The 23,144-nt window shown below is 43.6% G+C and overlaps 1 protein-coding gene and 1 pseudogene across 1 annotated transcript in view; both read left to right on the plus strand.

Annotated features, from left to right (window-relative positions):
- LOC132867778 (histone-lysine N-methyltransferase PRDM7-like) overlaps positions 1–4,819 on the plus strand; it is a 48,549-nt gene extending 43,730 nt beyond the window's left edge. Inside the window, exon 4 of the mRNA XM_060900782.1 lies at positions 4,489–4,819. Coding sequence (XP_060756765.1) covers positions 4,489–4,553 — 65 coding nt within the window. The 3' untranslated portion in view covers positions 4,554–4,819. The remainder of the gene's footprint in view (positions 1–4,488) is intronic.
- Positions 4,820–5,112: 293 nt separating this feature from the next.
- Positions 5,113–7,366, plus strand: LOC132868095 (zinc finger protein 850-like; annotated as a pseudogene).
- Positions 7,367–23,144: the final 15,778 nt, after the last annotated feature.

The following is a 23,144-nucleotide window of genomic DNA, read 5'->3' on the forward strand; positions in this document are numbered from 1 at the left end:
TTTCTGAATCCTGCCCAATCAGTCCCCAAAATCAGAGGGTGGGTGAGACGAGGATTAACTGCCATCTTTATGCTTTTGTCCCTGAAATAGAATATGGATTGGCACTAGAGGATAATTATGAACATCCCCATGCATGCACACAACCTTCACTGCTTGTGCTGTCCCCAATGCCTCACCTTGCACCAGGCTTTGGTGGATTGAGGTCTGATGTATCCCCTTGGACAGTTCCCGGTATACGATACGCTCCGGCCTGATAGGGGGCGGTGTCTGGCGCGTAGGTGATCCAGATCACAACTCCCACCTCCATTGTGGAGCACTGACTCTGGAGATGTCCCAGCTCCCCGCAGCGCCAGGATACCAGCCCAGACTTTCCCTCTGCACTGGTGTTATGGGCATAACTCACCTGGGGTGGAGAAGAGACAGACATGGAAGAAGAACATGGGAGACACCATGGGTGCGGTGGGCCGGCTGGAGGGGAGCCACCCCCATCTCTGCAGTGGGGGAATGGGGTGGGGATGGGAAGAGGAGGGAGGGGGGAAGGAGAGAGAAAAAGAGAAAAGGCCTGCTGCTGGAACTGCTGCCAGATGGTCCTCTGCCAACTCGATGGCTTGACCCAGTAACACCGGGCGATGACACTGGACCCATTCCGCCGTTCCTTCCAGAAGACCCGCAGTGAAGTACTCCAGTGTCACCAGGTCGATGATCCCCTCAGTGTCACAGTTGTTTGCCCTCTGCCACTGCCAGCAGCACCCACGTGCAATGAACCGGTGCTACAGGTGCTCTAGCCCCTGCCCCTTTTCTGTTTGCTGTCCAAAGTGCCCTTTTCATAGGGACTGTTGTTTTTTTTTTTATATATTTGTAAAAGATAAGTTAGCTCCAACATCAATATTCTCTACAATTTGACAATAATATATGAAATTATAGATTTATAAAATAACGTTTTTCTATGTAAATGCGGGCATCAATCCGTGACGTCATGCATTCAGTGAACCTCCGTGCAGAAAGCGCATGCAGGCGGTTGACAGTGGGAGACAGTGCGAGGAACGGCATGGTAAGGTCATACTGAAAGTCTCCTTTCATTTCTTATCTGAACATGCAATACTGTGCAGCTTAGAACACAACAGTAAATTCGTAGGGTTGTTTATTTAATGAAGCTGCCTAGGCTATATTTAAATCGTTTGCTCCATCCATTTCATTAACGTGGCAGATTCGGAAACTTTAGTTTGAACGACAGCGTTAATAACATAGGCGGTTTTAAGCAGGGGCCGGGGGGGCCAGTGCCCCTGTAAAATTGCTCCTGGCCCCTGTTGTGGCCCCTGTGCTGAACAGATAATAAGCTTTATTAATTTCGACGTGTGCTGGCTCGAAGATCGGAACTGACATGACGGAGTGTTCTACACGGACTCCTTAAAGCGCTACATGCACACTGTTACCTGCAGCAGAAAGATCAGCAGCAGCGTGAATTGTAAACTTCGGACATGAGAGATAACAGCTGCAGCCCTGCAAGAACTAGGCTACTGCAAAGAAGCGAAGGTAAGGAAAGTTATTCAATTTTGTAACATCAGTGTTTGCACATATCCGTGTTTTACTGTTGTTGTTCACTACAATAATAAATCCGTTTTATTGCGCTTTCTTAAAAGTGCGTTGCACAGCAATAAGTAGCCTAACTTAATATTTTTGGGAAATGGGTAAAATAACCGACAGTGTTTAACCTTCTTGTAAAACTCGAATGGCCTTGTGATATGTAGAGGCTACATTCCTCTCCGTTTACTTTTTAGTATAGGCCTACTGTAGGCTATCATGAAAAGGAGCAAGAAGGACATTATGTCCTTTTTTGCCCCTGTTGGCAAAAAGCAACATAGAGAGAATAAGGAAGATGAAGATTATGAAAGAGGAGAGAGAGCCAGAGGTGGAGAGAGAGCCAGAGGTGGTGGTTGGAGAGGTGGAAAGTGAGGCATCTGAAAGGCAATCTGAGAGTGAGGATGAAGACATTCAGGATCAGATTGAGGGACAGAATGAGGGACAACCCAACGAGTCATTGGGACAACCAGATTCACCATGCATATCAAGTACAGCACCATCAGGTTTGTGATGTTGAACAAATGCGTGTGTGTGAGCAGTGTTGGCCTACAATTCATATAGCCTACCCTGAAAGTGTGAAGTCTGAATAATAATTAATAAATATAAAATAAAAATAATAGGGGCGGCACGGTGGTGTAGTGGTTAGCGCTGTCGCCTCACAGCAAGAAGGTCCTGGGTTCGAGCCCCGGGGCCGGCGAGGGCCTTTCTGTGTGGAGTTTGCATGTTCTCCCCGTGTCCGCGTGGGTTTCCTCCGGGTGCTCCGGTTTCCCCCACAGTCCAAAGACATGCAGGTTAGGTTAACTGGTGACTCTAAATTGACCGTAGGTGTGAATGTGAGTGTGAATGGTTGTCTGTGTCTATGTGTCAGCCCTGTGATGACCTGGCGACTTGTCCAGGGTGTACCCCGCCTTTCGCCCGTAGTCAGCTGGGATAAGGTCCAGCTTGCCTGCGACCCTGTAGAAGGATAAAGCGGCTAGAGATAATGAGATGAGATGAGATAAAAATAATAGATATAATAATAAATTAATAAATGAATAATGATAAATAAATGTTGTTCTCAGTAGCACTCTCATATTTACTGTATTCATCTTTCTCCAGATATCAGCAAGTGCTTGGACGACACTCCAGTGCAGCCACATCTGAAGAAAAGATTCATTGTATGCAAAAATAGAAATCTTATTTTACAAAAAAGAGAAACATGGTTTTAAGATTTATTGAGCACAATTTATTTTATGTTTAGGCTATTGAGACAGAATGTTTATCTCATTGTATTTATGCTCAATGTATTTTGTTTTGGTTTTAAATAAACTAAACAAAACATTTTGAACGCTTAAATATTGCCATGTTTTGTCCATATGTGCCCCCCTGAAAAAACACTGGCCCCACCTCGGCCCCCCTAGTAATTTTGGTCTAGAACCGCCACTGGTTAATAACATATTCTAGCAGCTTCGAAAACTTAAGGCTGAATGACGACGTCCACAACATATTCTATCAAGACTATTATGTTATAGTAGCTTAGGTTAGTTGAGTTAAAACATAGGGAAATGTTTTCTAAATAAGTGAAAGCCTGCATTATGCAAAGATGCCAAGGAAAGGTCTTTGCACGGCCCTGATACACACACACACAGAATGTTCAGTTGCAATTGAAATTTATTTTTGAATAAAGTTAACTTGTGTGAAAAATTTGTTCCAAGTGCCCTTTTTTGAATGTTGAGCCCCTGCCCCTCCAGAGGTCTTTGCACGGCCCTGGCCAGCAGGCGTCCTGGAGCTGTTGGCCAAATGCAAACGGCTGGCCGACCTTCTCCAATGTCAGCGTCCAGAAGCACTGACGATGTTCCGGGGCGTGGCTGACACACTGCAGGATGGCTCACTTCAGGTCCACGTATATGAGCCAACTGTTGGCGGAGAGCTGCTGCATGGCAAGCTGCACCTTGCTGGTCAGTAGTGGAAGTAGGCATGCCGCTTGATTGGCCACCCCCATGCTTCGGCAGCTTGCTCGAAGAGAGCGATGAAGGCCTGTGGATCATCATGTGAGCCCATCTTCGTGAGGGTGAGGTGGGGAGGGTCTGCCACGGTGGTAATCCAGGCCCCCGCCAAGACGAGCAGAACGCCTGGCGATCTTCCTGCTGGGCCAGCATCAAGGATTCAAAACATTGCTCTTGTTCCTTCCGGAAGGCGGTCAGCACTTGATGCTGGTTCTGCTGGGTGGTAACAAGGGCATGGATGAGATCCTTAAATGGGGAGGACTGCATGTGGTGATTCCCTTCCATACTCCTGGTTTTCGGCACCACTATAGTATGTCCCTGATGTGGGTGGAGTACAGAAGCATGGCAGGCGGGAGCTGATGTTCACATGAACTTCTTTATTTTTACTATTTACCTTGCTTTTCAGCTTCATTCGCTCACTTGTTCATTGCTCATACACAAACACACACTTGTTCTGGTCGGGAGAGCTCCCTTCTCTTCGCGCTCTTGCATCATGCTGATGTTAGAAAAGGAGGGATCCTTTTCTAACCTCCACCGTCACTGCAACAAATACGCACACAACATTTAATTGACAACAGGTGCATTGACTTTGCCACTCACCTTCCCTGGCCATGCCCCTGCTGCCACAAATACATTCAGTGCAATCCAACCAGCTGGCTGAAGAGAAGTTAGTTGAACACACATGCAGCATGCCTGAAACAAGCGAAGTTGTTAATTGGCTAATGCACATGTCAGTCAAACCCATCAACCATTATACAAATCAATTGGAACACATTTGCTTTATTTCAGGAGTATATGTGATGATGCTCATATTATCAAGCAGTTTAACAAGCAATAACATTTTTAGTATTTTTATGGAATTCAGTGATTCCACAAGAGTTATGCCATGGAGAAATAATGTTTTAATTATGTTTATTTTTAGCTCCTCAAACTCTTGTAGCTGAAGAACTTCAACATGTTAAGGGACAAATAGCATCAGATGAATGAATAATTAAACAGGTGGAAGTTTGGTTGCTTTATTACTACAAACCACACCGTGGCATTCTTCAAATACTGCAGTAAGGAAATTCCTATACTACTGCAGAACTACTTGAATGCCATCTGAATCGTTGCAGTCTGCCCCTTTTTTATACGCCTACATTTTTATTTAATTAAATGACCAATGTCTTAATTTCTGGATGTTGGCTTTCTTTCTTTCATCAGTTACACTAATATGAATCAACTGGGTTTCACAAAATCCCACAATTTTTAATTTCATTAAATTTGTGTGTTATTGAAATTAATGTGTTTTAAACTTGACAACCTAATCCATATGAAAAATACAGACTTTGTTGTGTAAATGCTACTAGAAACCATTTGCAAATAAATCTATTCATATCCAGCATGATAAATAAGGCCCATTTTTGGATCTTTGAATGCAAGGGCTGACTTTCCTTCACAATCCTGGACGAGCTGTAAATAAGGCAAGGCTTGCCATTAACTAGACTTGATATTAGATCAAACAGAAACCAACAACTCCCCCTTGGTCACTCAGACCCACGGGGCTATGGCCAATGCTGTGCATAGCTGCTGTTCTAGTACCTTTATTGAATCTACAGTACCAGTACTCCTAGTTAGAGACTGCTATATGTTAGTCCTCAAACTTTTTTGTCTCAGTCTTGATTCATGTAGAATCTTGAATGTTTGAGGTTCAGTAAAAATGCTCCCTTACATTGGGTTAGTGTTATATTTTATAATCTTGTTGCATTTCATGTTCAATTTCTGATTTTTGTCCTTTCACTTCTCCAGAAGTAAAGAAGACTTTGCTCCAGGTCTTTTCCTGCTCCACATGTCCTCGTTCCTATGCATCTCAAATTTACTTTGACAAACACAGCCAGAGATGCCACTATGAAGAGTATGTGAGACTGCAGGAATCAGGAGAGATTAAATATGAGCTTCAGATTCCCTCCAAATGCTCCAGTAGTCAGCCAACATTATCTGATGCTCTCAGTTTTGACACTTCTCATAATGATATACAGAAGGAAATTCACCACTGCTCAGACTGTGGAAAGAGTTTTAGTCATCAGAATGCACTCAAGACACACCAGCGCATTCACACAGGAGAGAAGCCGTATCACTGCTCACAGTGTGGGAAGAGTTTTACTTATCAGAGTCATCTCCAACGACACCAGCGTATTCACACAGGAGAGAAGCCGTATCACTGCTCACAGTGTGGAAAGAGTTTTACTCGTCAGAGTGCTCTCCAACAACACCAGCGCATTCACTCAGGAGAGAAGCCGTATCACTGCTCACAGTGTGGGAAGAGTTTTACTTATCAGAGTGCTCTCCAACAACACCAGCACATTCACACAGGAGAGAAGCCGTATCACTGCTCACAGTGTGGGAAGAGTTTTACTCATCAGAGTGCTCTCCAACGACACCAGCACATTCATACAGGAGTGAAGCCGTATCACTGCTCAGAGTGTGGGAAGAGTTTTACTCAGCAGAGTAATCTCCAAACACACCAGCGCATTCACACAGGAGTGAAGCCGTATCACTGCTCACAGTGTGGGAAGAGTTTTACTCATCAGAGTGCTCTCCAAAAACACCAGCGCATTCACACAGGAGAGAAGCCGTATCACTGCTCACAGTGTGGGAAGAGTTTTACTCATCAGAGACATCTCCAAACACACCAGCGCATTCACACAGGAGAGAAGCCGTATCACTGCTCACAGTGTGGGAAGAGTTTTACTCATGAGAGTGCTCTCCAACGACACCAGCGCATTCACACACGAGAGAAGCTGCATCACTGCTCACAGTGTGGAAAGAGTTTTACTCATCAGAGTGATCTCCAAAGACACCAGCGCATTCACACAGGAGAGAAGCCGTATCACTGCTCACAGTGTGGGAAGAGTTTTACTCATCAGAGTTATCTTCAGCAACACCAGCGTATTCACACAGGAGAGAAGCTGTATCACTGCTCACAGTGTGGGAAGAGTTTTACTCATCAGAGTAATCTCCAACGACACCAGCGCATTCACACAGGAGAGAAGCTGCATCACTGCTCACAGTGTGGAAAGAGTTTTACTCATCAGAGTGATCTCCAAAGACACCAGCGCATTCACACAGGAGAGAAGCCGTATCACTGCTCACAGTGTGGAAAGAGTTTTACTCATCAGAGTGCTCTCCAAAAACACCAGCGCATTCACACAGGGGAGAAGCCATATCACTGCTCACAGTGTGGAAAGAGTTTTACTCATCAGAGTGCTCTCCAAAAACACCAGTGCATTCACACAGGAGAGAAGCCGTATCACTGCTCACAGTGTGGGAAGAGTTTTACTCGTCAGAGTCATCTCCAAACACACCAGCGCATTCACACAGGATAGAAGCCGTATCACTGCTCACAGTGTGGGAAGAGTTTTACTTATCAGAGTCATCTTCAGCAACACCAGCGCATTCACACAGGAGAGAAGCCGTATCACTGCTCACAGTGTGGGAAGAGTTTTACTCATCAGAGTGATCTCCAACACCACCAGCTCATTCACACAGGAGAGAAGCCGTATCACTGCTCACAGTGTGGGAAGAGTTTTACTCATCAGAGACATCTCCAAATACACCAGCGCATTCACACAGGAGAGAAGCCGTATCACTGCTCATAGTCTGGGAAGAGTTTTACTCATCGGTGGACTCTCCAACGACACCAACGCATTCACACAGGAGAGAAGCCACATCACTGCTCACAGTGTGGGAAGAGTTTTACTCATCGGTGTTCTCTCCAACACCACCAGCGCCTTCACTCAGGAGAGATGCTGCATCACTGATCAGTCTGAAAAGATGATTACTTATTCAGTTACATTTAAAACCTACAAGAGCACCAACTTGTACACATTGCATGATTTTAAATTTGTCAAATTAAATATGTTTATTATTACAGTTTTGGCTGAAAATGACCTGTACTTTGAACTTTATTGTTCATGTTATATGACTGTTTTAAAATACGTAACCTTATAGTGATGTTTAAAACAAGACTATTCTTGTTTTCTTTTGATCTTAAGTAGTCATTAATTACCACCATACAAGTGACAATTAAACTGCACCACTATTATCAATGTAATACTGCAGCATGAGACTAATCATTAATGGAATTTGTACTGATCAGGAGTTTAATGTACTATAACAGAACTGTGGATCAAATCAAATGAGTATGGACCATTTGAAATGAAGCTCTTTCAGCTATATGCATCCACCTTGTCTCACTGGTAGAGGAGAAGCCATCAGTTATTTATAATGATAATCTAGGAATCATACAAAAACCTGAACAAAAATTCAGTATGTTTGAAGTTCTTTATCCTAATATATGTAGCCAAAAAAATAATTCTACCTGGTCAATTCAGCTAATTATTATTTCCTGACCCGTGGTCTATATTCTGAAGTTCTTTCTGAATTTGCGAATTTCATCTCAAACCTGGTTGTTTATTGAGACAACAGATTGTTAGAGACGTTATTTGTTTTGATCACCTGGAAGAGACTGAGAACAGCATCCCTGTTCATTCTAGATTCAGTAGGGGTTAATGAGAGTGTCACAGGATCTAACCCTATTTTTTTTTTTTTAGGTTTTTGTATGATTCCTAATCGTCACATTCTCGATCTAATACTTGCATTTGCATTAGATATAGAAAATATAGTCACACTTATACAGTCTGAAGCTCTTTCAGACCATTACCTCATCTCTTTTGAAATATCTTAATATCTGCACCTTGCATGCCATCGCATCAAAAGTAAATTCACATCAACTACTGCATAAAGTTTTATCAGTAGTCTCCCAGAGTTATCAATTTGATTGGATCCCCGTTAGACCCCACAGAACTTGATCAGCCAACTGAATGCTTACAGTCAACGTTCTGCTTTACTTTAGATAATGTAGCTCCACTTAAAAGAAAATAATTCAGGAGAAAATAAAATAAAACCTAGCACCCTGGGATAACAATCACACATGCACCTTAAAACACAAAATTGATAGTATTCCATTTAGCATGGAAGGAGAGCCTCTGGAACTACAAAGACAAGCTTTTAATGCTGCTAGATCAACAACTCTCTCCACCCTAATAGAAGAAGATAAAAATAATCTTAAATTTTTATGTAATACTAAAGTATTACATAAAAATTTAAGATTTTGCTAAAGCAAAATGAACTAGCAATAAGACCACCACTCCTGTCTCTACACTGTCCTATCCAATAAAGATGGAAAAAATCTAAAAAAAAAAAAAAAGTTTGCAATAAGACCACCACAGAAATTATGATTTTATATGCACATATGTAATCACGACCATACACACACCTTAAGTAATCACAAATGTACTCTGATTCATATAACCACACGTACAGATTTCTTTTTATGCTGATTAAATACTAATTCAAAGCTGTGCGTGTTAATTTTCAGTAAAGAATAAATGAAGTTAATTCTCTTAAAAGTAATAATAAATTGGTTTATGAATTATCATAATTACAGTAATATATAGATTTAGGCACTGCCTAAAAGCGGAGCTCCCATCTGTTTCTGGGTTGTAGAATTTTCTTATATCATAGCCAGTCTCTTTTGTTTTATTTCTTTACTGGCTAGCACTGGCTACTGGGGGGTGGGTGGGTGGGGGGGTGTATGACTGGTAATTACGACCCTGATTCCAAAAAAGTTGGGACAAAGTACAAATTGTAAATAAAAACGGAATGCAATGTTGTGGAAGTTTCAAAATTCCATATTTTATTCATAATAGAACATAGATGACATACCAAATGCTTAAACTGAGAAAATGTATCATTTAAAGAGAAAAATTAGGTGATTTTTAAATTTCATGACAACACCACATCTCAAAAAAGTTGGGACAAGGCCATGTTTACCACTGTGAGACATCCCCTTTTCTCTTTACAACAGTCTGTAAACGTCTGGGGACTGAGGAGACAAGTTGCTCAAGTTTAGGAATAGGAATGTTAACCCATTCTTGTCTAATGTAGGATTCTAGTTGCTCAACTGTCTTAGGTCTTTTTTGTCATATCTTCCATTTTATGATGCGCCAAATGTTTTCTATGGGTGAAAGATCTGGACTACAGGCTGGCCAGTTCAATACCCGGGTCCTTCTTCTACGCAGCCATGATGCTGTAATTGATGCAGTATGTGGTTTGGCGGGCGGCACGGTGGTGTAGTGGTTAGCGCTGTCGCCTCACAGCAAGAAGGTCCTGGGTTCGAGCCCCGGGGCCGGCGAGGGCCTTTCTGTGTGGAGTTTGCATGTTCTCCCCGTGTCCGCGTGGGTTTCCTCCGGGTGCTCCGGTTTCCCCCACAGTCCAAAGACATGCAGGTTAGGTTAACTGGTGACTCTAAATTGACCGTAGGTGTGAATGTGAGTGTGAATGGTTGTCTGTGTCTATGTGTCAGCCCTGTGATGACCTGGCGACTTGTCCAGGGTGTACCCCGCCTTTCGCCCGTAGTCAGCTGGGATAGGCTCCAGCTTGCCTGCGACCCTGTAGAAGGATAAAGCGGCTAGAGATAATGAGATGAGATGTGGTTTGGCATTGTCATGTTGGAAAATGCAAGGTCTTCCCTGAAAGAGACGTCGTCTGGATGGGAGCATATGTTGCTCTAGAACCTGGATATACCTTTCAGCATTGATGGTGTCTTTCCAGATGTGTAAGCTGCCCATGCCATGCCCATGCCATGCCACACGCACTAATGCAACCCCATACCATCAGAGATGCAGGCTTCTGAACTGAGCGCTGATAACAACTTGGGTTGTCCTTCTCCTCTTTAGTCCGAATGACATGGTGTCCCTGATTTCCATAAAGAACTTCAAATTTTGATTCATCTGACCACAGAACAGTTTTCCACTTTGCCACAGTCCATTTTAAATGAGCCTTGGCCCAGAGAAGACATCTGCACTTCTGGATCATGTTTAAATACGGCTTCTTCTTTGAACTATAGAGTTTTAGCTGGCAACGGTGGATGGCACGGTGAATTGTGTTCACAGATAATGTTCTCTGGAAATATTCCTGAGCCCATTTTGTGATTTTTCAATACAGAAGCATGCCTGTATGTGATGCAGTGCCGTCTAAGGGCCCGAAGATCACCGGCACCCAGTATGGTTTTCCGGCCTTGACCCCTACGCACAGAGATTCTTCCAGATTCTCTGAATCTTTTGATGATATTATGCACTGTAGATGATATGTTCAAACTCTTTGCAATTTTACACTGTCGAACTCCTTTCTGATATTGCTCCACTATTTCTCGGCGCAGAATTAGGGGGATTGGTGATCCTCTTCCCATCTTTACTTCTGAGAGCTGCTGCCACTCCAAGATGCTCTTTTTATACCCAGTCATGTTAATGACCTATTGCCAATTGACCTAATGAGTTGCAATTTGGTCCTCCAGCTGTTCCTTTTTTGTACCTTTAACTTTACCAGCCGCTTATTGCCCCTGTCCCAACTTTTTTGAGATGTGTTGCTGTCATGAAATTTCAAATGAGCCAATATTTGGCATGAAATTTCAAAATGTCTCACTTCCGACATTTGATATGTTGTCTATGTTCTATTGTGAATACAATATCAGTTTTTGAGATTTGTAAATTATTGCATTCCATTTTTATTTACAATTTGTACTTTGTCCCAACTTTTTTGGAATCGGGGTTGTACTAACACTGACCACTAGGCAGTGTGTATGACTTGTTATTACTAACACTGGCCACTAGGCGGTGTGTATGAGTGGTGGTACACGTACATGGACAAACCACAAAAAATCGACTCAATGGGTTTACCATTAAGCTCTGCATGGGAGCTCCACTAAAATACAGCAAAGACATTGAGAAAGTTTATACTGAAGGTTGTTTTCTGTTAAATCACAGGCCTATTCAAAAAGTGTAATCTTATAGTGTGGGAGACTGGCCAAGGACACGAGTCTTGCACTAGTTTCCACCTGCGGCCTGTATTCGTCTTTAACTTGATTTGACCCCAGCCATTTTGAATCATGTATTGTACACACTGAATGCTGTATACCATCTCTTATCGTGTGGTTGGATTCTTTCTGAATGGACCATTTATACTGGAAAATTTGGCTCAGTTGATGCAAAATATGAGAGGTGTGAGGTGTATTGCCCAATAGAAAATGTTGATGTGGTATAACGGGACATGTTAACCAATGAAATTATTTGTATACACCTATGTTTTTTACCTGGTGACTTGTCCAGGGTGTACCCCGCCTTTCGCCCGTAGTCAGCTGGGATAGGCTCCAGCTTGCCTGCGACCCTGTAGAACAGGATAAAGCGGCTAGAGATAATGAGATGAGATGAGACCTATGTTTTTTCTTTGAGACAGTATAAAATGAGAGCTTTGTAATTTTGACTCTGTTCACTCTGCAGACCGAAGACAGCTTTTATTATTTGATATAATAAAAGTCTAAACCTTTCTGCAACCTCTTGGACTTTGAATTATTTTTTGTTTGGAGAGTTAGGCCCTGTCCACACGAGTGCGCAGCCTCACCCAATATGCTGTCATTTTGAAAAAAAATCTCCGTAAACACGGCATCATTTCAATTCACTGGAAACGACCCAAAATGCTGTAGTACATATGCCAGGCCTGTATGTGGCGCTGTGACGCTGCCACACCAATACACTAAAACCGGAAGAGAAGCCATGGAGCATGCATATAAAGGTCACGCGCTGTTTACAAAACAAGCTCATAACACGAGGAGGTTTGTTGCTCCTCGCAGTAATATAAAAGCAGAAGGTTTTGTTGTAGCAGCCGTAATAGACTGAGTTGTTTCTGCAGTACGAGCACAAGCCTGTAGTCCACCGTTGTTGTTATGATGCGTCTAGCAGCGGTGGCTGAGGTTAAAGGTTAGAGAGGCAGGGCTTATACGTCATCGTGTCTGAAAAAATCCGCTTCACTGTCCAGACGACTCCGGGCTATCGGACGTTTTAGGATTTTCCCACTCTGGGACCCGTTTTCAAAAAAATACCAGTTTCACACCTCGAAAAAGCCAGCTCTGTCTGGACGCGAGGCCAAAACGATAAAGTATTTATGCGGATTCGACAAAAACGTACTCGTGTGGATGGGGCCTTAGAGAGTTGCCACAACAAAACATGCATGCCTTCAATATGTACGTAATAGCAATGACAAGTTTTTTCAGTGGAAAAATTGAAAATATCAGGCAAAAATATCAAACTATTAATTTGAAACTAGGCAATCTGATAAGTATCCCTGTAGAGAACAATAGAACTACATCAGAGCAATGATTTTTGTTTTACACCCTTTAGAGAGACCGAACTAATTTAACTTATTTCCTCATCAAAATCTTCAACTTGTATACTTGTCTGTATGATTCTTCAATCAGATAACTGTAACAGAAACTTCTAATCAACACTTCAGAATGCTTAGTAGGGTGCATCAGTTGCCCTCACTTTCATAAAATCTGATGCATTTTTGTTTGGGTGTTCCTTTTCACCAATAAAGACATCCTGTAAAATTTTTTGACCATATTCAAAAGTCTAATGGTGGCACCATGAGGTTCATTTTTTTGCCAAAAATGCATATTTTATGTTTTCGCGTAAGGTTTAAATCACAATGTTGGACTCCATTTATTGATTTCTTGTGACCCAGAGATCATGTTAAGAACCTTTGCAAGGGATTGAGAAGCATTAATGTGATTCACAATACATTTGTATTGTTTAAAAGTAGTTGAACAATGATTCAATGAACAGCTAAAACTCAAACTGTGCTTGATAATATATTTAGAATATGTACTAAAAATGTGTATCTAAGATATGTGGTATATTCTATAAGGTGCCATAATGTTTCATGAAAAGTGATCGAAATTTTGTCATAAAATAGCAGCTTTTTCCATAACTTTGAGCTCCTGGTGCCACCATTAAACTTTTGAATTTTGTCAAAATATTTCACCCAGTGTGTTTTCTTACCAAAAGGAACATAAAAACAAAAATGCATCATGATCGGAGGAACTTTTCATTTTTAGGGGGCAACTGATGCACCCTAATGCTTAGCAGTTGTCTTTTCAGTTATTTATTATAGTAGATCTTATAAAACAGGAAAAGGAAAGAAGACGACGACACCACCTCAGGTGATGCCGAGAGTGCACACTCGTCTTAGTGGTTATCTATTATACTCTAAAGGCATTTGCTCACTGCTCACATCTGCACGTGATTGGCTCGAGGCTTGCTAATGAAGCTAAACATTGGTTCTTTGTTAGGGCATGCACCTGGTGTGCTCTGAGATGCGCAGCGGATGCGTGGTTAGGCATAATGTAACATGAAACATAAGCAAGGCAGCCTGCTTATCACCAGCCAAGGACACAGAAAGGCGATTACAGCTTGTGGGAAAACAACTTTTCTCAGTACACTATGCCACTTGAACTCAACACACAGAAACACAGAGAATAGGAATGTTCATTCACTAAATTTCCTTCACATTTCCCCCTTTTTATCCTACAGGATAATAATTGCGAAAGGAAAGAAATGTACACAATTTCGGTGGTAAGATTTCCTGGAGAGATTCGACTTAACACGTCATTGAGTGTACAGGGATAATGCTAAGGCTGTTTTGTAAGACATAGACGTCTTAAGTTAATGCTAGCAAGCTATATACATAGATCAGGAAACAGTTGAACAGAAAACAACCACAAATAAGAGTGTTTTAAGCTAGGGCTAATTTCATATCAGCTGTGCTGACGTTGTCAAACAGTGGGTTATAGTCTTCGTGTGGGTTTGGAGGCCAGTCAGGCAAGTCGTCTGGGTCTATTTTCACCATCTGGTAACCAATATTTGTCAGCTGCCTCTGAAACAGACATACAACATGAACAAAAATCAGGGAGCAAACATAGCATCACAATCACTAAGCCCAGGACCGGTATGATGTATGGAATCAGAGTCTTCCATCCACTGAACCAATGCCACCAACTGTCTTTGACTCTGTGTCAGCCTGGGTTCCCTGTATCGACCACCACACAAATCCTCCTGTGAGCCCCAGCAGGATCAGGATGCTCAGGCCCGCGACTGGGACCTAGCTTATAATGATTTACCCCCTTCATCTTATGTTAACTATGTCTCTGAGTTAACCCTCTCCCTTCTTGACGTGTATTGGTGCTCAGAGGGCGGGCATGCCCTATCAGCCCTTGTCCCACCTCACCGGGACTTGGAGGAAACTCGAAACCCTAAGACTTATCTATCAGCTAGACACTGAAATACTCTTCCCTATTGAGGGTGCGTGCGTGATTGATGTGATACTCGTGCTGTTCCATGTAGTGATGCCTTTCTTCCTCGCACGCTTTAATCAGCGCCTGGATCCTTCAGGCCTTCCTCTTCCTCCTGCTCAGTCAGTTCAGGAACCCTCCTGCAGTGGCTAGGCATGGATCCACGTCACTCTGCCTGTGACCTTCACTGTCATTGGGGTCGTGAGCAGGACCTGGAATGGGCCATTCCACCGTGGCTTGTTCCACTTGGTTCGTCGGAATTCCTTCACCACTATCCAATCCCCTGGTTGTAGATCGTGCAGAGGTCCCTCAGCAGGCTTGGGAAGTGCTCCTTTCACCTGTTTGTGGATAGATTTCAAAGCAGAGGACAGTGTTGCACAGTAATTCAACATTGCATCATCACACAGTGTGGTGTGCAGCAGTGTTCCTTGGGCTGGCCCTATCTCTGTGTTGGGTACTCGTCCAAACAGAATTTCAAATGGGCTTAACCCATGTTTAGGCCTAGTTTGCATCCTCATTTCTGTGAGTACTACAGGGAGGACCTTTGTCTATTCTAGCCCTGTTTCTGCACAAGCTTTGCTTAGTTTATTTTTAAGGGACCCATTTTCTCTATCCACTGCTCCCGCACTGGCAGGATGGTAGGCACAATGTTGGTTCAGGTCTATCCCTAGGAATGCTCCTATTTTCTTTAGGGCTGCATTAACAAAGGGCGTTCCATTGTCAATTGAGATTTTGCTAGGTATACCCCACCTAGAAATTATGTCTCTCAGGAGTGCTTTGACTACTGCCTCTGAGTCTTGTTTACCTGTGGGGAATACTTCAACCCATTTTGAAAACATGTCAACTATTACCAGTGTTACGATCACTTGGCTCAAGGGCAATGTAACATAAAAGGAAACCACACGCAGACAGAAAAACGTTTAGAATATTTATTAAATAAAGAATAAAGTAACGTGTATGCACGATCAGTTGTGTGTATGTATTGCAAAGAATGTCTAGGGGCGTTCAAACTAATGCAAATTTGGCCAAAGGAGGAAGGGGAGGCCCCGCCAGAATGGATCACTGGTCTTTTTATACCCTGTCCAATTATAGACGCGCACCTGCGCTAGATCACCTAGTTGGACAGGGAGATAGGTTAACCAGGTAGGCGGAGCTACCAACAATAAGCAGAGCGTCACACCCTCCCCCTTAAAACAGAGGCCCACTAATGGGACTCTACACAATTACACCAAAAAAAACAAGCTAAACACAAAATAATAGATACAAATGGGCCTTACAAAACAAACACTATATTCCACAACAAAATGTACACCATTTTCCAACAATAATACAGCCATACAATAACAAATGCATCCTCAAATGTATAGCCATACCCACGTACACCATCTCCCCCTGCAACCACCCCCAGTGTCCTGAACTTCAGCAACACCGGCGCCTGGGAAGCAATTTAAGAAGAACAGAGCACGGGAAAAAGCAGAAGAGTGTGAGACAGTCAGCACATGACTACAACTCACCACCTGGGGTGTGCGACAAAGCATCTGCCACTACATTATCCACACCCCGGATGTGTCGGATAACCAGATTATAAGGCTGCAAAAACAGGGCCCACCTCCTTCTCAATTGTCAAATACAAAAGTTGGTGTTTATTAAATTTTTGCGAAAAGTAACTGACGGGCCTACCCACACCCTGGTCATCCTCCTGCAAGAGTACAGCCCCTGCACCAACATTGCTGGCATCCACCTGCAATTGAAAAAGCTTGTCCGGCCTCGGGGCAGCCAACACCGGTGCGGTGCTCAGCAACATCTTCACCTGCTCAAAAGCCTCTTGACAGGAAGGAGACCAGGTAAAAGGGACTTTGTCCTTCAGTAGGTCAGTAAGGGGAAACACAACAGTAGAAAAATTAGAACAAAACCCCCTATAATAACCTACCATTCCCAAAAACCACCTCAACTCCTTTTTGGTACTAGGAGGAGGAAATTTATCGATAGCCAACACTTTTTCTCTCACAGGTCTCACCTGCCCCTGCCCCACAACCTTCCCCAGATATACAACTGTTGCCCTTGCAAACTCGCATTTTGCCAAATTTACAGTTAGATTTGCTTCAACCAAGTGAGTGAACAAGGCACAAATCCAACTGATATGCTGTTCCCAAGTGTCAGCTGCCACGATACAATCATCCAGGTACACACTGCAACCATCTAGACCTACAATAACACAATTCATGAGTCTTTGGAAGGTAGATGATGCATTCCTAAGACCAAAACTCATGACATTATACGAATATAGGCCAGATGGTGTCACAAAAGCTGAGATCTCCTGAGCCCTAGATGTTAAAGGTACCTGATAGTAACCTTTCAGGAGGTCTAATTTGGTGACGTATCGAGCAGAACCGACAAGATCAATACAGTCGTCAATCCTGGGGAGTGGAAAGGAGTCAGGTTTAGTTACCATGTTTAATTTATTATAATCAGTACAGAAACGAAACGTACCATCTGGTTTCCCTACTAAAAGACATGGTGACGCCCAGCTGGAATATGAGGGTTTTGCCAAACTGTTATCCAGGAGGTATGTTACCTCTGTGTCCATCAACTTCTTTTTGTCTGGGGAGACGCGATAAAAGCGTTGCCTGATGGGCTTAATATCACCAACTAATTCAATATCGTGCTGTATCCAATGTGTGCATGTAGGTGTATCATGAAACAATGAGGGAAAAGACAAAATGACAGATTTCAGTTCTTCACGCTGTTCAGAAGACATGTGGATCAAAAAAGCATCCAAACCTTTCAACATTTGGGAGTTTTTAAGTCTGGGTAATAGCACAGAATCGTCGGGAGCGCCCTCATCCTCCCCAGCTACCACTTGAGGAGACTTGCAACGCAACCCGTCTGCAATCAACGCAGATGAAACCTTACCATCAGATACCTCCAATTTCACCCACTGAGTGTAATACGGTTTTAACATGTTAATGTGGCAAAGCTGTGAAGATTTTTTTCGATCTGGCGTTGCCACCAAATAATCCAACTCGGTGACCTGCCGAACAATGGAATAAGGACCAGAAAAATGTGCTTTAAAAGGTGAGCCCTGTAACGGCAACAGCGCCAGCACTTTATCGCCAGGGCTGAAACCGCACTCCACCGCAGCACGATCAAACAACCTTTTCATTTTGCCCTGCGCTTTGGACAAATTTTTATTTGCCAGCTCACATGACAAAAACAGTTTTCGTCGGAAACCTTGGACATAATCAAGTAAATTAATTGGAGGCTCAGCCTCATTAACACAATCTTTCAAAACAGAAAGGGGACCCCGAACTTTGTGTCCAAAAACTAACTCATTAGGACTGAAACCCGTGCTTTCTTGAGTGACCTCCCTGGCTGCCAGCATCAGCCAGGGAAGGCCCTCCTCCCAGTCACGATCCAGCTCCAAACAATAGGCGCGCAATAATGACTTCAAGGTGGAATGAAACCGCTCGAGTGCGCCTTGACTTTTGGGATGATACGCACTACTCAAACTATGTTTCACGTATAGTTCCTTCAACACCTGTGCAAACATGTTCAAGGTAAAATTACTCCCTCTGTCACTTTGAATAACTTTAGGAATACCAAAGATAGAAATAAATAGTGCTAGTGCTTTTACAATCAACCTGGTGGTAATGGATCTCAACGGGTAGGCTGCGGGATAACGTGTAGTCAGGCACATTACAGTCAACAGATAAGCAGAGCCACTTTTCGATGGAGGTAATGGGCCGACACAATCAATTAGCAAATGCTCAAAAGGGCGACCCACTGCTGGAATCAGATGGAGGGGTGCGGGCTTAATGCCCTGATTTGGCTTACCTGCTATCTGACAAATGTGGCAGACTTTAATAAATGCAGCGACATCCTTCTTCATACGATGCCAATAAAAATGCTGCAATAACCGGTTATAGGTCTTGCAAACACCAAAATGGCCAGCTACATCCCCATGAGCTGTCTTCAACACTACAGTTTTAAGAGTCAGGTACCACAATTTGGATAATATCCACCTCTAACTCCCCATCGTGCTGCACCCATTTACGCACCAGTATGCCATCTTGCATAAAGTACCCAAGGTCTGCATTTTTCATATTGTCAGATGGCAAAGCACTTGTAATTAACTCTTTAAGATACTCATCTTTGTTCTGAGCTGCAATCAACTCGTCACAAGTTAAACAATCAAGTAAGATAGGCAACTTTTTAACAGTATGCGTATTGACCAAACCCAGTGACATATCCACCCCCTGTGCGCAACTTTTCGCCCTTGTTACAGCGCACGCACTAAAGACATCAGGGAAATCTACAGCGCAGTCATGCTCCTCTGTTCCAACAGGAACGGCAGCCACTACTGGCGGAGGTGGAACACTAGGCCACACTCGTCCACCAGCCAAGTTGTTTCCCAAAATTACATCCACCCCCTCTACAGGTAACGATGGACGCACGGCAACCACTACTTCGCCCTGTACCAGATCTGAATGTAACACTACCTTATGCAGAGGGACCGATAAAGTAGTCATGCCAATCCCCCGAATCAAAACAAATCTCCCCGTGCTGGAGCTACAAGAAAAAGGCAAAGCAGACTGCTTAACAAACATATCAGAGGCTCCAGTATCATGTAATATTTTTACAGCTACCTTCTCCGAACCATTTGAAAGAGAAACAAACCCGTCCGTCAGAAACGGACCATAGTGATCTTCCACCTGTTCATTACCGGTGTCATTCTCCACAGAAGGCGGAGCATCTGCCAGCACACCATTTTCCACAGAAGGCGGAGCATCTGCCAGCGCACCAGATACCTCACCACCTGCAGACACACTCCTACAAGACAAGACATCAATTTCAACTTCACAAGAAACAGAACGAGCAACAGGCACCGCACACATCGACGGTTTAGGGAAAACAGGGCGATTTTGATTTTTCTTCCTGTTACGCAACACGGGACATTCATTTTTCCAATGACCAAACTCTAAACAGTAATGACATTTGGTCTGCGAATCCTTACCGCGACCTGACTGGTCCAACCTGGATAGAGGAGAACCGCCTTTGCCCCACTGACAACGACTTAGTCTGTTATCAGAATTCTGTCCATACTCTTGTTTTCTCTTGTGAATTAAAATAAACTCGTCTGCCAATACAGCAGCATCTGCAGCCATTTTTACCTTCTGTTCATTAATGTAGGTAGCCACTCGTTCAGGCACAATATTTTTAAATTGTTCCAACACTACAAGTTCACACAATTGTTCGAACGTTTTTACTTCTGCCGCTGCCAACCATCTATTAAAGAAACTGGTGAGTTCTCTCACAACTTCCATGTGCATTTGTCATTCACCTTTTCTCCAGTTCCTGAAACACTGTCTATACGCCTCGGGAACCAATGCAAACGCACGTAACACAGCTTCCTTAACAGCAGCATAATCCTTGCGCTCAAATGCGGATAACGCTATGAATGCCTCCTGGGCTTTCCCCGTAAATACACTCTGCAATAGCAGAGTGCGCTCCACATCGGTCCAGCCCCACTCAACAACGACATTCTCAAACAACAAAAAGAAAATATCAGGGTCCCTTTCATTAAACTTAGGCAACAATTTAACATTTTGAGATAAATGTCCATGCCCAGACGAAGTTTCCGACTTTTCAGCAAGCCGTTTCTCATGCTCAAGCTTCTGCGCTCCAATTCATTTACTCGTTCATTCTGACGCAATTTTTCATACTCTAATTGCCTTTCCCGTTCACGTTCCTGCATCTGCATTTGCAACAGCTCCCTTTGCTGCTCAAAAGTCTCTCATCTCATCTCATTATCTCTAGCCACTTTATCCTGTTCTACAGGGTCGCAGGCAAGCTGGATCCTATCCCAGCTGACTACGGGCGAAAGGCGGGGTACACCCTGGACAAGTCGCCAGGTCATCACAGGGCTGACACATAGACACAGACAACCATTCACACTCACACCTACGGTCAATTTAGAGTCACCAGTTAACCTAACCTGCATGTCTTTGGACTGTGGGGGAAACCGGAGCACCCGGAGGAAACCCACGTGGACACGGGGAGAACATGCAAACTCCACACAGAAAGGCCCTCGCAGGCCACGGGGCTCGATCCTGGACCTTCTTGCTGTGAGGTGACAGCGCTAACCACTACACCACCATGCCCCCTGCTCAAAAGTCAGTGCTGCAATAGCAGAACACTGCGGAGAACCCATTTTTAAGGGCGTAGATGCGGCTGCCATACCTGTACCCTCGGAAAACGGCTTAACCAATAAAATGCCCAACTCAATCAACTTATTTTTCACTGACTCTTTCAGTTCAGCTTTCCTAAGTGCCTTACGCAGATCCAGATCCAATTTATATTTTTCAGCAGTCTTACACAACTCATCCTTACTCATTCTATCCAAATCATCCTCAGATAAAGCCCCACGGCTCTCAGACAACAACATATTTAACAACAACAAATCCAACTTTACCAGGACGAAGTACAATATCAGTAACCAGAATACAATTACCAATAGCTATTATCACAAAAAAAACACCAATTAAAATTTGTGGAGTCCAAACGCACGGTGCAGGTAATCTCAGCATGCAACAGGAGAAACAAAACACACTTGAGCTGCCCCGCATCTACCTACAGGACAGAGAAAGAGGCCCTACTTATTTTAACCTAGTCTTCGTGTGCCCTCATACGATTGAACTGAAACAGTCCCCCCGCGTTTGACACACCAGAAGAACAAAATAAGAAAGGCAAAATAACAACCCGCGTTAAGCGCGCTTACCTGCGGCAGGGGTTCACGTTAGCTCTGGCGGATCAAAACCCGCCCTAATTACTCCAGTGCACAGAGACACCTGCAACCTGCTCTGACTTCCACCACAACAAAAATAGCGGCCCAAAAGTGTCCTCCCCTCTCCTTGGCAAACAAAAAACGCACCAAATCAAAACAAGATCTTAATATGCCACACCAAAACAAAAATCTGTGCACGGCTTCCAATTAAAAATATACTTCATCTAAAAAGATAAGTACATCCCGCGGATTTAAAAACACCTCCCGGACAAGCCCCCAATTATGTTATGATCACCTGGCTCAAGGGCAATGTAAGATAAAAGGAAACCACACGCAGACAGAAAAACATTTAGAATATTTATTAAATAAAGAATAAAGTAACGTGTATGCATGATCAGTTGTGTGTATGTGTTGCAAAGAATGTCTAGGGGTGTTCAAACTAACGCAAAATCGGCCAAAGGAGGAAGGGGAGGCCCCGCCAGAATGGATCACTGGTCTTTTTATACCCTGTCCAATTATAGACGCGCACCTGCGCTAGATCACCTAGTTGGACAGGGAGATAGGTTAACCAGGTAGGCGGAGCTACCAACAATAAGCAGAGCATCACACCAGGCAGTACCTTTTTCCCTCACTCGGTGTCAGTTCAATGAAGTCCATTTGGAGATGATCAAATGGTTTGTTTTGTATTGGGTGTGCTGCTTGAGTTAGTTTGATATCTTGACCTGCATTATGTTGTGCACATATCAAGCATTGCTTGCAAAATTTCGCAGCATAATTTGAAAACCCCTTTGTGAACCATCTCTTTGTTACTTCTGCTACCATCCCCCCTTTTGACACATGGGTGAGCCCATGTGCCAATTTTGCATAGAAAGGGAACATGTGTTTTGGTAGACAGGGACGGCCCGAGGGACAAACCCAGACCGAGTTTGCAAAGATACAGCTGGCCAGTTTCCAGACTCGTCTCTCGTCCTGGGTGGCAGTGCTCTGAAGGTCTGCTTGCTGTAAACAGGGGGTGGAAACCTGAGGAAATGCAAGGTTAGAGGGTGAACTGGAAGCTGAGGCTGCACACTTGGCTGCTGCGTTCACCCTGGCATTTCCTTGAGACACAAGATCAGTATTATTAGTATGGGCAGCACACTTACACACAGCAATGGGTCTAGGGAGTAGAATAGCATCCAAGAACTCAGAGACCAGTTTATGATGTGCAATGGGAGATCCTGTGCTAGCGAGAAAATTTCTGTTTCCAAATGGTGTCAAAATCATGCACAACGCCGTATGTGTACCTGCTGTCCATAAAAATATTGACAGATTGCCCTGCAGCCAATTTGCATGCCTCGATAAGGGCACAGAGCTCTGCGGCCTGCACCGACAGGTTTGAGGGCAGACACGATGCCTTGAGGACCTCGTGATCTGAGACTACGGCAAAACCTTCTTTGTTCTTTCCTGTCTCTGGAGGCTGAACCATCCACATAGAGGACCATGTCTGGATTTAATAAAAAGGGTCGCTCTTTAAGTCTGCCCTGGGGGAACAAAAATCATTAGTGAGAGCAACACAGTCATGTGGTTCTCC

The sequence above is a fragment of the Neoarius graeffei genome, chromosome 19 (assembly GCF_027579695.1).
Source record: "Neoarius graeffei isolate fNeoGra1 chromosome 19, fNeoGra1.pri, whole genome shotgun sequence".
Taxonomy (NCBI): Eukaryota; Metazoa; Chordata; class Actinopteri; order Siluriformes; family Ariidae; genus Neoarius; species Neoarius graeffei.